Here is a 15,580-nt window from a genome sequence, read left to right as displayed (position 1 = left end):
ACAAAATCCTCTGTACAGTTGAACGCCTTTGAACAGAAAAGTAGAAAGAAGGAAGAAGGAAGTCTGTGTGATTGGCAGTAGTGAACCCGACTGAGGGAGGCTGAGAATTGTCTATGGAGAGTTGTTTTAAAAGACATTATGGCCTGTGAATTCAACGAACCAAGTGTTGTGAAACTCCGTAGTGAACCCGCAGAAGGAGGCAAACATCAAGAAGGGGTCTGAGCCCGGCAGCGGGGGATCCTAGGGTGAAAAGTCATTGCCCAAGACTGGTGAATATAAAAAGAAGAAAACTTATGAATACTAGCCATAGTGAACCAAGCAGAGGGAGGCTGAGAATCGAGAGGGTTCCGAGCCCGATCAACTGAGACCCTGGGAGCTAGTATGAGCCCGACTGAAGGGGACTGGCCAACACCTGAAGGAAAGGGTCCTAGCCAGACAGAGGGAGACCCGAAAGAAAGGCCTGAGCCAATCGAGGGAGGCCAGAAAGACATTTGTGTGAGCAATTGTGAAAACCAGGTCCAAGCCCGGCTGGGAGAGACCCGGGAAGAATAGATCTGAGTCTTGTAGAGAAAGACCAGGGGAAGTGGTTTGAACCCCCCGGGTATCCCGGCACTTGTGGAATAAGTGACATTTGAGAGAGGTCCGAGTCTGGAAGAGGGGGACCCAGGGGTGAAGAACTATCACCTTAACTGCAGAACAACAGGAACTTTCATTTGTTTTCTTTTTGATTACACCAGGCCCTCGAAGGAAGAGACTTTTTTTTATCAAAAGAGACTTATCCAGCGAATATTCTGATAGTTGAAGACAGAACTCTCATCTCATGCTGGAAAGCCAGAGCATGTACTGTGCTCAGAAGTGCCACCTTATCCTGTGTTCACAATATAGGCAAGGGAGAGCCCTGGCCAACACATCCTGACTTATTATTTGTGAACACTTCTTTCTTTATTGTAAACCCTATCCCACACTCTTCCTAGAATAGTTGTAAAGACTGGCAATAGGACTTTTTAGTATAGGCCTTTTATTTTGACAAGACGCCACAAGGACTGCCTTATTTTTCATTTGATGGTCGAAGATGGCTCCCATCTTAGATTTAGATTAGGCACTTTTCCAACCTGCATACTGTTTAAAATAAACGCCCTTAAATCATAATCACTTGTGTCAGTCTTTACTGTTGCCATCATGAGTTCCATACAGTTCCGCTTCGACTGATCCTCCGCTCTACCGGCTCCTGTAATAGTGTCTCGGCACAGACCCAAAGCATCATTCCTTGATAGGATTCTGGTGTCCGCGTTAGCGGGCTCCCATCCCACCACAGCCTCAGCGTGGTCACGCCACCAGTGAAGACTGCCTTTCTAACTCAGTCTCTGCAGCAGCTCGTCCACCGCACATATTGCTGTTCCTTAGGCGTCCTTCTTTCTCTACTCACTGTGGTCGAGCTACCACTGGTTCCTCAGTACTGAGCGACTCTGCCCCTACTAGACGTCAAGTCATCAGAGGCTCGCCTCTGCACTGGATTCTCTCCCCCTCTGGGTGGTTGGCCTTTTATTTCAGCTGCATTGTTTCAGGCAAGCAGCATGTTGTTCCTCTTTGTATTCGGAATTCTCTGCAGCGTTGTACAAAGCCAACAAGAAGCGTAAAATGCCATTTCTCGTTATAAGGAATATCGTATTATTAGTATGTTTCTCAATTCCCAGACATGCAAATACTGTTTTCATTGAGGAGAGTTCCTTATGGGAATGAGAGTCCTTGTCCCCGAGAGGGGCGTCACTTCCAGTGAGGTGCAACTTGTCCAGACCCTTAAGGAGGATCTTGCTTAGTGGGCTCACCTCAGTACCCTCAAAAGGGGTTGCTCCCCCTGGGGAGAAGGGATGAATACTTCAGATTCATCACACATTCTACATTCCAAGCAAGGCTATCTGTCTGTTAATCATACTAGATCTGCCTGCTGGTTTTCATATGGTAGACCATTCAATCCTTCTTTCATGGTTAGAAGGCCCTATTGTGGTCTCTGGTTCTGCCGTGGAATTGTTTTCAAAGCTTTTTGTCCGGGGTGAACTCAAATGGTGAAACCTGGTCAATTCACCTCTACCTCCCCTCTTTGGTTACCTGCGTTCTTTCACAGGGCTCCTCACTGTCGCCTCTCCTCTTTAACATTTACCTTCTGACTCCGAGGTCTCTTATTCAAAACTTTAATATTGGTTTCCACTCTTGCACGGACCCCACTCAGTTGTTCCACAAAGCATCTGGTCCCCAAGAGACTTTTGAGCAACTCCAGCAGTGCTGGAGAGAGGTCAATTTTTGGTTGACTAATTATAATCTTCAACTCAATCCTACAAAAACTGATCTTATGCTTGTGGGACCGAAACATCTATTAAATGATTGGTCAGGTCACCCTCCATCACTTTTGCCGTTTGGCCTTGTTACCACCTTCACCTAAAAGTTGAAAAAACCTTGATACGAGCTGGGAACACGAAATGAGGCGGACTACACAAATCAATGAGATGGTTAAATCTTTTATTTTTCTGCATCCACCTATTGCAGCAAACTTATCCTCATCTCCCTCATTCGTAACCACGCTATAGTGGTGAGGGCATTGGTGATTTCTCACCTAGATTACCCATTTGCAGTATAAATAGCCCTCCCCAACTTCCTTCTTCACGGACATCAGATTGCTCAAAATGCAGCCATTCGCCTTCTTTTTCATGTACTTAATTTCTCCGCCACATCTGGCCTCAGACGATATTTATATTGGTTTCCTGTGTCCCTTCATATCACCTTCAAGATACTATGCTTGGTGTTGTTTGAATGTACCCATGGTCTGGCACCACAATACCCAACAAATAAAATTCAACCATACCAACATTCACACTCTGATCAACACAGTCACATATTTAAAAAAAAAAAAACTACTTCCCACTTTACCACTAGAAGAGATCAGCGATTCTCTGTTATTGGACCTCATCTTTGGACCAACCTTCCAATACATCTTTAGACGTTGACCTCATTGCTATTCTTTAGAAGAACCCTTAAAATCCTGCTCTTCTAACTTTTTCTGGTAATATCTTTTTTTTTCTTTTTTAAATCTTTATCCTCAGTATATCCTCAAATTCCTTTGGTGTCATCTGTGCCCAGATGCAGTGAACTCTGCCCAAGACCCTAATTGGGGTATGCGCCATACAAAATAAATCAAATCATCAAGGGGAGCACAGTAAAAGTATAAATTAAATACTGTACCTCTGGCTGGGCGTATTGAAAAAGCAATTCCTTTTTCTGTGATTATTGGCTTCCAGCTGAATTCAGCAGGATAATTCCTGCGATTATACACAGTGATGGTGGTTCTGAATCCAGTTTCAACCAAGAGGCAGTTGGAGGGACACAAAGTCAGATCGTTGGTGGACAGCTCTAGGGCAACCGGGACCGCTGCAGCAGTTATCAACACATGGCCAGTGGGCTTCTGATTAATGGAATAGGTAACAGATCTTAAAAGAAAAACAAAAAATGAACATTACAATGCATGTTTGCACCTTAAAGAGTGCAGCATTCTTAATACACAAAAGTGTTTAATAAAGAAGTACTTAACATCATTTTTGTTTCTCTGAGTTAGTGAAGCAAAGTGTAACTTGCAACATCATCAAGACTTGTGGTTTTTGGTTTGTTGAATCAACTAACTTGTTAACTCTGGAAGCAACAATATTTATGAAGATCCTTGCCCAATTCCTTTATGTGTGTCGTACCACAGCACTAAGTAAGATTTGGAGGTGCTAGTTTTCGTAGCCAAGTCTCAGATGTAGCACTTGCACCAGGTAGTCTCACATCTAGATCAAAGACGCCCACCTGTACCTATAAGTGGGTTCTTCTCATTAATATTCCATAATTGCCTCCAACCCACCTCTCTTTGAACAAAGAACGTGTTACAGATGTTCAGACCATAATGAGAGAAAGTGGCTATTGATCGTAGAAATTGCACCAGTTTTGGGCATGTCAATTTCTTAACTTTTAATGAATTGATTAAGAACATTGAGCTCCAAAATGAAATCAGCAATCAAGGCTACTCCTTTCAGTCTCTCCTCAACATGCCACCACCAATTTGGACTATACAATGAATTCATTTGATGTACTACACACTAACTAATGACACATACAGCTGCCTGTTCAACAAAGTCTAAAACATAAGGAACACAAGAGTGTCTACCAGGGGGACCTGCTAGCACTTGGAGGAAACACACAATCAGGTGATGAGAGCGCTCATTGGAAGACCACTCATGCTATGACAATCAGCTAGAAAGAAAATAATTGGATAATAATCACCCACAGAGCAGGCCACCCTGGCTGGTATCAGACCACCAGCCTGAGTTACGTGCACAATCGCAGTGAGAGCCCATTAAGAGGGAAGCCCACTGCAGTTAATGGTCTGGATTGTATGTGGGGGAGGTTATTGCCAGTAGCACCCCTGACTTCTTGGAGGAAACAAGGTACCAATGTGCACAAAACAAATAAGGAAACTTACCTTTTGTCATCTTTTCAGTTACTTTGCTGCACCAAGACCATGCTTGCCCGTTTTCGGCCTTCATAATATAACAATCAAGAAGACAGAAAAGGACTGGTATGCTCAGGGTACACCGACAAAGATGAATGCGGCAGAAAGGTAAGTGAGCTGCTGTCACAAAGCGGAGCAAAAGGAATTGTGGCCATCATCAAGTTCGGAAAGCAAGCTGGTACCGGTATGCTAACCACTTGTTCCAAGTAATGGGACTGCCACACAAGTCACATGGAATAATATTGCTTCATGAAATGGTGGGATGATCCGTTTAATTTAGGCCAGAATATTAATTTAATTTTAAAAATCCCAAATTATTCAACCCTGGTGCTACAACAAACTAATAAGGGGACTACAAGCGGTTCCTAATACTGAAGTAGGGATTCTTGCAGGTCGGATTAATCACTGTGAATCAATCTAAATGCTAATAAGGTGCATGTAGGAGCACACACGTGAGGACAATATCACTTAAATAATGTGGTACATCAGACAAAAGATGGACTATGGCTTGAATCCACAGTGGTTACATGTCTAGAGAGCTTGTGCACTTAGTCACACCAGCATGTATCAGACACACCCCAAATGCAAAGTAAACAAGTTTTGCAAAGGGGTGGATAGTTTGAACAGAGGGCACAGCTGCCAACACGGTAAGCTAATATAAAACAAGTTAATGTGCTTTTGGGGGCCTTTTCTCTGAAAAATATTAGTTATGATTTAACTTGACCGACTGTTACGGATACTTTGGTCTTTAAGGAGTACAAATCTACATTATGTATTCTGGGTGCAAACTGGTGGATGCTCTACCTAGCAGAGTTGAAGAAGCAAGGGCTTTACCCAAATACTAATATTTAGTAGCCTTTCCACTGTAACCTGTATTATAAAGCTGAGTGGGAGTCATTGAGAGGTTCCCACAGTAGAATTGGGGTTTAAATTAATAAAGGCTTATTTGGGTTAAAATTAAGTTTGAGCCAAGAAAAATAACTTGCAACTAAACAGCAGAATGCTTGGTCTGCGGGCTCCAACAAGGCAATGTAACTAGGTTTAACAAAAGTCTCAATCCAGGGTTCTCTCCAGGAAGCATTTATCAGTTTCTAACAGTCTGGGGGTTTTAAGTGCCCGCACACTTCTTTCTTGTGCTCAGGTTTTGTGTTCTGCTTTTCGTTCCAGTCTGTTGAACGCCTGGGCCACCCTTCAGCTACAGTGTCAGGTCATGTCATTTTAGGCCTTGGCAGCACATGAAGGGAGGCAAGGCCCAGGAGCTCCCACCACACCAGGGGTTAGGCCACTTGGGCTGATAGGCAGACTGGTTTAGTTGTCACAGCCCTATTTCTCACCGCTATCATACATAGGACGTTTTTTTCCACAATCTCTCCAAATGCTACCTAGACACCTGGCCATGGGCCTATGCCTCCCACGCTTCTCAGCTCCCTTTTATCAGGCACATAAAATGCCAGATCCCGCTGTCACTCTCCTTGGCTGCACCGCCATCTTTTCCACCTTATTCTCCCTGAAGCTTCTTCAGACTATGCGCTTCTCCTTTCCATCTCTTTATTGCATTCCAATCCACTTCCTAGTCTCTTCCTCCCCTCAACCCCTTACCACATCTTCTTACTTGCTGCCTCCTTCTTAGTTGTTGCTGCCTGCCAAATTACCACTTCCTCACAACTTTCTCCCTCCTCTTCTCTAGCCTCCTTTCTCTAACCTACTCTCCCCTTCTCTAGATCCACCCCTTTCTTCTCGGTCCTCCTTCTGCTCCTTTCTCCAACACGCTCCTGCACTGCTCTCCCCAAACACTCACCTTTCTCACAATGCAGGGACTGCCTTCCCTAAACACTGAGATTGTGTCTCTACACGGGATTGGTCAAGGTTCACATGGTGATGGGTTTCTTGCCTCCCACGACCCAGATCCTGCCTTCTGTGGAGCTGTGTACCAAGTCTTTATGAATGCTTGCTGCCATTGTGTGATTACTACTGCATGTGTACAGGCAAACACTACTGCAGTGGAGCAGAGTGCTCCGACTCTCCCTCCCACTCCCCACCTGTGGGCAATGTTTAGAAAGTCTTGGCATTCTCACACATATTGGTTCCAATTCTCTTCTCCTGAGTTGTTTTCTGGTTTTTCCTTGCCACACACCACCTCTTAATACAATCTCTGGGTTTTACTGGGAGCTAGCATTTCTCTTCTGCACTGTTCCTCTCATATCATGCCTCATTATGGGAATACCAGGCCAAGTGTCAGGGGTGTGAGAAACACATGGTGACAGCAAGTAAGACAGACACAAGTGATCACAGTTCAAGGTTGTTTATTGAACAATGAATGCTGCATGCAGGTTGGAAAAAAGCCTAATCTAAACATAAATCTAAGATGGGAGCAAGCGTCGACCAGAACATGAAAAATAAGGCAGTCCTATTGGTGTCGTGTCAAAATCAAAAAAGGCCTATACTAAGAAACCTATTGCCAAACTCACAACTAATACAAAAAGGGGTATGGGATAGTTTTCAAGAGAAGAAAGAAGTGTTCTCAAATAATATGCCAGGATGTGTTAGCCTGGGTCTCCCTACCCCACGTTTTGGACACGGGGTAAGACGGGAGCTTGGAGCACAGTACAGTCTCGGTCCTCTCCAGCACGAGACGACAGTTCCAATGGTAGTTCTTAGGACCGCCGATGGCTAAGTCTCATTTCCTAAGAAAGTATCTTGCCTTCTAGGCCTGGTGTGTTCAAATAACCAAAAACAAAAGTTCCTTTAACAAATGAAAGTTTGTTTACAAAGTTTGCTGGATGACAGTCACCCATAGGTTCCCCCCGCTTCTGGGCGCTGACCGATCTCAATTGTTTATCACAGTTTCACATAGGGTGACTACTTCACCCCTGTGTCCCCCTCTTCTGGGGCTGACCCTTCACATATCATATTTCAAAATATATTACAGTTCCTTTATCAAACAACTTTGGGTGAAAGCTTCACCTCTGGATCTCCCTCGGTCGCACTTGGACCCCTTTTCTCTTTATATATTCTTGGGTTATGGCTTCACCCCTCGGTCAGGCTCCGACTCCTCTTGGCTTTTAGCAGGATTCAATTCCCTTGGTTTCTCAATGTTTTCTCTCAATACGGCATTCGCTCGCCATTCTTTCACAGCGCTTGTAGATCAAAGTCTTTCGATTGCACAGGGACTTTGCTTGACCCTCTGTATGACCACGTTGACCTATTTTGCGGGCCTTCCTACGGCCTTCTGTTACTTGTAGTTTATCTCATATGGGGCTCGACCAGAGTCTTGTGATTTAGCACCCACATGGTGCCAATTTTCCCTCTGTAGCTGTAGCTGAACTCTGGTTCATCAGCTTTGGTTCAAAACTTGCCACTTTGCGATTCTTATTCATCACAGCCCAGGTCTCATCTCTTTTCTCCTCAACTCACCGTCTGTGTCGAACCACTTGGCTGTTGGTTTCTCTGGAGTCAAGGCTGGTACCACGGGCACAGGAGCTTCCCTCGCTCCTGCTCATCGGCCTAGGTTTGCCCCGTGTACCAATGACATCTGCTGCAGGTCACTTGTGCTATTGTTCGCAGTCTTAGGCTCTCTTCCACAAAGGTTCCGCGGGTGGGGCAAAAAGGACTAGGTCACTTCTCTCCTTGCCACCCTCTCGATTCCTGCCACCTTTCTCCTCCTTTTGAACTGCTGCGTGGTAGCAGTCTTGTCGTGCTGTCTTCTGTACTCGCCTTGCTCCTACTGTGCTCTCTGGTGTCACCTTTTATTCCTGTGGGGAAGGGAAAGGGCTGTCAGGTGTGTGTGATTCTGAATAATTGCCTGACTTTGCATGAAGTTGAGGTTGGAATGTGTCAAGTAAACGGTTCTGGGATTAGTCCGTTGTCTGTGGTGGTGTGAAAGAGTGTTCTTGTCGGAAAAGGGGAGAGGCAGAATTTCCAGATGTCTTACCGGGACAGAAGGGAAAGAAGTGTTACATGGAATAAAAACCTTTGTATCAGGGTTTGAGGATCTTGGAAGGGTAGGTTACATTTGACCAGGAGTTTAGAAAATGATCTTCAGAGGAACAGGATTGTTGGAGCTTGTGAAGCACACATGAATAACTGAGATTGTGAAATTAACACAGGGGATTCTGGGACCAGTAGTGTTTTGTCAGGCAGGTGGAGTGTTCATAAAAGAATAATCAAAAGGATGTGGAGAAGAATGGTTGAGAATTTTCCAGTAGGAAGTGGAAAAGCAGGGTTTCTGGGAGATGTGATTTTCCAATTTAATAAGGTTCATGCTCCTAGAGGATTTACCAGATAGGAGGGGGTTGGTAGATTCTGATATGATACGGGAGACTTTATGGGAGAAAGGGGGCCAGATGTAGTACAGCCCACAAAGGTCTCTGGGACCTCGCCATCCATGTCTTCTTCATTTGTAACATACCGCGTCTCACCTGGGGCATTCCGCCCCCTAAGCACAACCCTGGGTTCACCTACCCAGGTGATCCTCCCCCAGTGATGCACCCCCAGGAACGGGATCCAACAGCGATGGCTGTGTCCTGGCCACATGAATAAGGGATTCTCAAGGCTTTACATGGGGAAAACCCTCAGGTTTCTCACAGGGGTCAGAAATGTGAAGCAACAACTTTATGAAAGTTTTTCAACAAATGCCATTTAATTAAATCAAAAGGTTGGATAAACACCTCACTATCCCTACCCTGACAAGGGTTTCCAGGCCTAAAATAAACTAAAGGTAGACGCCCTTACAAAAGGTTTCTGTCCCTCGCACTTGTACACATACCAAATCAATTAGGAAATATATGGTAGTTTAACAACAATAAACACAGTAATATAGGTCACAACACACTAGCTGCTTCTATGGATAACCTGGGTGAATTCCCATTCCCCAGATTCAAGCAGGTCTTTCTTTAAATCTTAAAAAGTATAAGAAAATCCAGTATCATACCAAAATGGTCCACTTCAGTTCTTTTCCTAATCCAACTTAACACAAAGTTCCCACATGGATTCCAACGATAGTTCACAATTGTTAATAACACTTTCCTCTGTCTACTTGTATTCTAGGTCTTGAGATAGCTTCTTGTCATCAACAATGAATAGTTTGTAACTTCATTAACTTCAAAACAAATGTCTTTGATACAATGTTTTGGCATTGCTTAAACTTCACTACTGCTTTATCAAAACAGGCATAATATTTCAAAACCTCATTAGCTTCAAAACAAAGGTCATTGTCGCAATGTTTTGGCACCACTTCAACTTCGTCATAAGCTTTACCCACTACAGTACTTTATGAGCTTTTGCCTGGTTTACTCATGACAAGTTTATCACTTCTGCAACACTTTGTTCCGGTATATTCTTGCCAGAACAGAACCAATGGTTACCAATGTTCTCGGTCTGGTATACTCTCCTGCCAGCCAAGATAAACCATTGCAGTTCACTGTACATGTATACTCTCCTGTTCGAACAGAACCAATTTGCACAAAGTTCCAAGACATGTATACTCCCTTGCCAGGCCCCACTTCTACTTCCAAGTACTTCTGTGGTAAGGATCAACTTCAAATGTTTTAACAATGTCTTCAGCTTCACAACATTGGATTTAGAATTCTCTTCAGGGGACACAAGAATCACACTGGTGCTATTTGTTACACCTAAATGTTTGTCGCACGCAAGATAGGCAATGCTTCCTTCCTCCTGAACCTCTTGTACCAGAAGGGTAGCCCTCCTGCCAATATTGTTCCACCTTTGTATTGACCAACTGCTGATTATTGCTCTTCCTTGTTTTCACACTTCTTTGGCTTTTGCAATGTGGGTTTAAAACCATCTCTACATCTGTGCAATCTTTCTCATACACTTTGTTATGTTCAGTTATCTTCTCTTGTTTAGGCAACCCTGGTCGTTTGTCAATTGCCTCAGTGTATGTCCCGTTTGGCTTTGGCAATGATGGTTTGGGTTCCCTTCTTATATATTGGCCCTTGACCACTTTATAGCAATCACCTCCTTCAGATGGCATCTTTGGAGTCTCTGTCTGCTAACTGCTTTGGTTTATATCAGCCTGGTATATAATATAGTCATTAATCTGTTTTACATTTGTTCGGTATTCAATAGTGTGTCTGGGCTCAGGCAATGAGTAACCACGGAGTGCTCCGGGGTCGCAACTCATCAGTGAACTCACCAGTGGTGTGCGTGTCCGTGTAGCTTGGAGCTTCCAGCTAGTCTTGTTCACTTCTGCTGTGCGGCCCGGCAACTTCTACTGCAACGCCTCCTGCATCTTGGAGCCCTTGCGGCTCCGCAAGTGCTATGGGGATCACCTGCCAACGCTGAAAGCTGCACGTTGGGAAAAAATCACCAGCAGGTGCGCTTTCCACCGCGCAAACTCTGCAGCTGAAATCTCGAGACCACACGCCCCTCTCAGGACTGGCATCAGCTTCTCTCGCTGCTCTGGTCCTGACGTTCTGGTTCTTTCACGATTTCTTCTGCTGCTTCGTGGAATGCATTAAACTCCACCACCCACTACTACTCCTACTCTCCTGCTGCTGCTCTGGCCACCTCCCTTTCTTCCGCCTTGATCTTGAACTCATGGCCTGCACCTAAGATCGCCTTTTATGTCTCCCAGCCATCCTCCAGTGTGGGTCATTAATCCCAATGGTTGCACTCTGCAAATCTGTGCTTCTGCACCCATCTTCTTCGTCCCAGTACTCTGGGAATTCTGGTACGAAGACCCTATAACAAAAGTTAGTTATTTTAATATTATCCTCAAGTTCCATTTTCTCATTAAAAATATTCCTTAAAGGATTATCACCAGGATAAAAAGGTATTTTTGGTTTTGCAGAGGATTGAGGTTTTTCTAGTTTCAGTTAACAACCTCTCTGCAAGCTTTTCTTCTGACTCATACGATTTCCTATTTTTGGGAGTGTTCTAACTCTGGTAACAGATTTTCTCACCCTTAATACATGTCGTCCAGTTACCACTGTCTTCACTCACACGATTATTAACTTTAGGGAATACCTGGTCTCTTTGGCAACATGCAATTACATGCACTGGCATTAATGATAGCCCTTTCCTGGAGGTAGACAAATACTGCGTTTCATCCCATTAAGTCCTACTGGGGCCCTTTTCGTCCCAGTTGATCCTCCCAGCTAGCACTGCCCACCAGGGTCAGGAAGTGTCCGTCTTTCCCTGGCCACCTGAGAGGAGACTTTAGGTAGGGTTTTGGTGATGACTCTGCAGGGTTCATCACACAAGGAAGAAAGGCATATGTAGAGGACACACTCTTCATAGGAGGTCCCCTTAAAGGGACAGGATTAAAAACCCCTGCCATATGACAGGGTCAGGTGGGGTGAGAGCCAGGGCAGTCCTCCCACTGCCTGAGGCCAATCATCACTTAACAGGTGGCGGCATCTGGGATCTATTGATGTGAATTAAATAAGCCATGCCTGAAATATACACACTGCAATATACTAATGGCAGGAAAATGAGCATGATGGCCTCTGAGTGAACTTTATTCAGGACTCGTTTACAGTGAATTAAGGTGTGTGCCAACTGTGCATGGTGTTACTGTCTGCAAATTAAAAATATTGTGCAAAAAGTAGCCAATTCTTTGCCTGCATGACAATCTTAAGTGCAAGTTCCTTGCTATAGTGACTAACACCCAGTTGATAGTCCCCTTTGCCCCTTTACGAAATGTCACCTCCGGGGAGCAGGCAGAACGGGACCAAATCAGCTATCGACCATGTGCTTAGAAGGCCACAGTCCTAAATGTGAGCCTCTCTCGTGCATGCTCCCAGCTTATCAATGTAAAAATATTGGGGGATAGATTGAGCGTTGTATGGACGAAAGAGGATTAAGGACAATGAGTACAGTAGTCACTAGAATTAGTAATTTACTCCAACATTCTCTACCCTTTTCTCCATACTTAAGAATCATCCTACAGCACAATGGGAGGATGGACAAATAAGGAGGATAGACAGTGGAGCTGTGGGGCAAAGCCCACTTAACTGACTTGCAAATTTCTTCCAAGGAAACATGAATTTTAAAAGCCACCAAAGCTGTTTTGGCATAGTCTAGAGGAGCCTAAATTCACCTGAATCCCACAGCAGGAGCCACCCTCCAGGCAGCTACACAGTTTAATTCCAAAATGTCAGCCAGCCCTTATCAAGGTCAGTACCACAGGTACACAAAGGGGGAGAGCAACAAAGGTGACGAGGAAGTTGCAGACTATCACAGCCAATACTGATAAGGGTAAACACCTAAAGGCAGTTAAGCAAGGGTGGTCCAAGAGGATGTGGCCAGCTTGCTATACAAACGGCTGGCATTTTGAAAATGGTGTGGATATTTGAGGATGGATACAGAGCTTTTGAGGAGTGGAATGAGAGAGAGAGAGAGAGAGAGAGAGAGAAATAGGGGCGAGGTGGAGAGGGGAGAGGAGGAGAGAGGACTAAAAGTTGAAGATGTAGTAATAAAGAGGATGTGAGAGTTCCAAATGGGGAGAAGTGAAGCAGCATGTTCGGAAGGAGGATGGTGGTGACATCAAGGGAGAGGCAGACAAGTGGGTTAAGGAAGAGGATGGGACTGGAGTTGAGGAGGAACCTCAGGGTGGAGATCCGAGGCATCAGCCGAGTTGGAGGAGTGTGCTAAGGAGAAAGTCAGAAGAGGAATCAAAAAGGAGTAAAGAGCTATCAGTGAGACGGTTGGACAAGAAGGCTAAAAGGTAGGTGAGAAAGACCAAGGAGTGGGAGTATACGCATCTGGCAAAACAGAACATGTGATGGCAAGAATGAGAAATGGAGAGTAGGAGGTGCAGAAAAGGCTGCTTTAGGCACAAAATCACTGACTGAAGGAGGAAGATGCAGGTGGGGAGTTGGGGCTAGAGTCAGCACCTTAAGACAGAGGTGGAGAAGGCAAAAAAAGCTCAGCTGGCCAGCCTCTTGGTGGAAGCTATGGGTTTATCTTTCTACCATCGAGGTCTAAATTCTACGGCTGTCCAGGCTTAGCATGCAAGCGTACGTGGGGCCCCAAGAACCAGGTGAAGGGTCTGCAAGGGTCAAGGATGAGAAGAAAACCTATATCTACATAAAAGAGCCAAGCAAGAATTATGGAGACATTCTGTCACGTCTCGGCTAAATTGGAAACTGCCTTGGCGATTGTCTGAGCGCTATCCGGCACGTAAAACCCTTTAAAACTACAACTCCCACAACTCTTGCTATTATAGTAACGTGACATACACGCATGACGTTGCTGTGTTTTCATTTGTTGTGAACTGCATTTAACTCCCGTCTATCCGGAGATCGAGTGCTCCTAAACTGTTGTTAGTTACGAGCTCTGTTCCCGGACTCCTGTTTGAATCCTTGACTACCCGGCGCTCGAATCAAGTTATTGTCTCTGCCTTGTCCTTATCTGCCTCCCGACGCCTGCCTCCCTCGATTGTTCCCCTTGGATATGAACCCGGCTTGCTCACCATTGACCTCCCATTTCTGAATCCTTAAGTTTTGGTGACCTGGTAGCCCGAACATTTCCGTAAGGGAAATAGCGTGAGGTGAACGCCCGCTTCCCTGATCATTTCATTTCTTTCCTTGTCCACTCCTGTTACTTTGAACACTTTTGGGACGCTCTGCTGTTTACACTTTGGATTGCTTTGAACCTTTTTGGGACGCTCTGCTGTTTACACTTTGGATTGCTTTGAACCTTTTTGGGACGCTCTGCTGCATTGACTCTGGATTGCTTTGAACACTTTTTGGGACGCTCTGCTGCTTTCACCGTGGTGTCCCTAGGATACTGGCACACCTTCCCTTCACCAGACATCCTCCTTGTTTTCTGCACTTCGATACTAGTAGGTTACTGGTATATTGTTCCTACGGAGCAGGTAAGAGTGGGTAATTGTGGGCGGTGTTGGCTGTTTGTTCTCCGGCACTACTTGGCTGCATTTCCTGAACAACTGTTTTGTTCTTTGTCCCTCTAGCTCTGACGATTCTGCTCCGGCCTTTTCACTCAAGCCCCCGGCCTGCCAGGTGTATTGATCCCTGAAGGCTGAGCTCTTGGGAGGGAAGTCTTTGGCACATCACCATAAAGATCCCAGATTCCTCGAGTGAAAGGAACTTCCCCAGAAGAGTGGGGAAGTATTATCTGCAACAACCAGAAAACAATCTCTGAGTTGTGACACATTCAAACAACCAAGACTGACTCATAAGTGTTGGCATATTCCCAGAAAGGATCCCAGATTGTTGGATATGAAATTCAGACTTCTCTTAATCACAAGGAGAAGCCATCCTGTTGCATAACGTTTTTTTTAGTTGTCCCACTTGTGCAACAATCCCCAAAAAATATAAACCTTTTAAAACCTAAGGTTTCTGTGCTTGAATCTTGACGATTAGGCCCGGCTTCATGGCAGTGACTAACTGCAAAGGACACAGGAAAGATTGGCGAGGTTTCTCCCTGCTTTGCATCTCCCAGACGAGCATAGGAGTGGTCTATTTGTTGGCTCAGGCTGCAACAGCACATGGTGCCACATATGCGTGCATGACGATTAGAGGATCCAGGAGTCACGGAGTAAAAAAAGCTTAGCACATTAAACTCAGTATTTCTGAAAAGGCACCACAAATATGAATAATTAGATCTCTTAAGTAAAGACAGAGCCATGTGGTATAGAAATTTTGCGCTGCATCAGAAGTCTTATGGAATCACAAAGACATGTTCTCCTTCAGTACTGAAACAGGTGTTGTGTGAATAGCTTCTCCCTTATATCTGGCAAAAAGTGCTTAAACTGAAGTACTCTAAATAGGGATAGGATGAAAATGTCGAACCCCTTTGCTGCAAAACCGAAAATGTAGGATTTTTCTGGTCTCATTGTTGCACCTTTTCGTACAAATATATTTGATAAATGTGGCAGGGTTATTAATTGAGAATAAAGGGATGTGGGTGGGGGGTGTTGCAGGCTTCTCCCCCCCGCATTTATTTGTGCGAAAAATTGCAGATAAACTGAAAAAAGATAGGATTTTCGGTATTTGCAGTAAAGGATTCAGTATTTTCCCATAGATCCCTCTAAATAGACTTCTGTGGAATGTAGCG

General features: G+C 44.8%; 1 protein-coding gene across 1 annotated transcript in view; it reads right to left on the bottom strand.

The window, feature by feature from the left end:
* CFAP47 (cilia and flagella associated protein 47) overlaps nt 1-15,580 on the bottom strand; it is a 3,369,192-nt gene that overhangs the window by 2,959,427 nt on the left and 394,185 nt on the right. Inside the window, exon 15 of the mRNA XM_069639370.1 lies at nt 3,235-3,479. Coding sequence (XP_069495471.1) covers nt 3,235-3,479 — 245 coding nt within the window. The remainder of the gene's footprint in view (nt 1-3,234; nt 3,480-15,580) is intronic.

Source organism: Ambystoma mexicanum, chromosome 7q (genome assembly GCF_040938575.1).
Source record: "Ambystoma mexicanum isolate Mex_15411 chromosome 7q, UKY_AmexF1_1, whole genome shotgun sequence".
In the NCBI taxonomy this organism is placed as follows: Eukaryota; Metazoa; Chordata; class Amphibia; order Caudata; family Ambystomatidae; genus Ambystoma; species Ambystoma mexicanum.
This window is presented reverse-complemented; position numbering and strand designations above follow the sequence as displayed.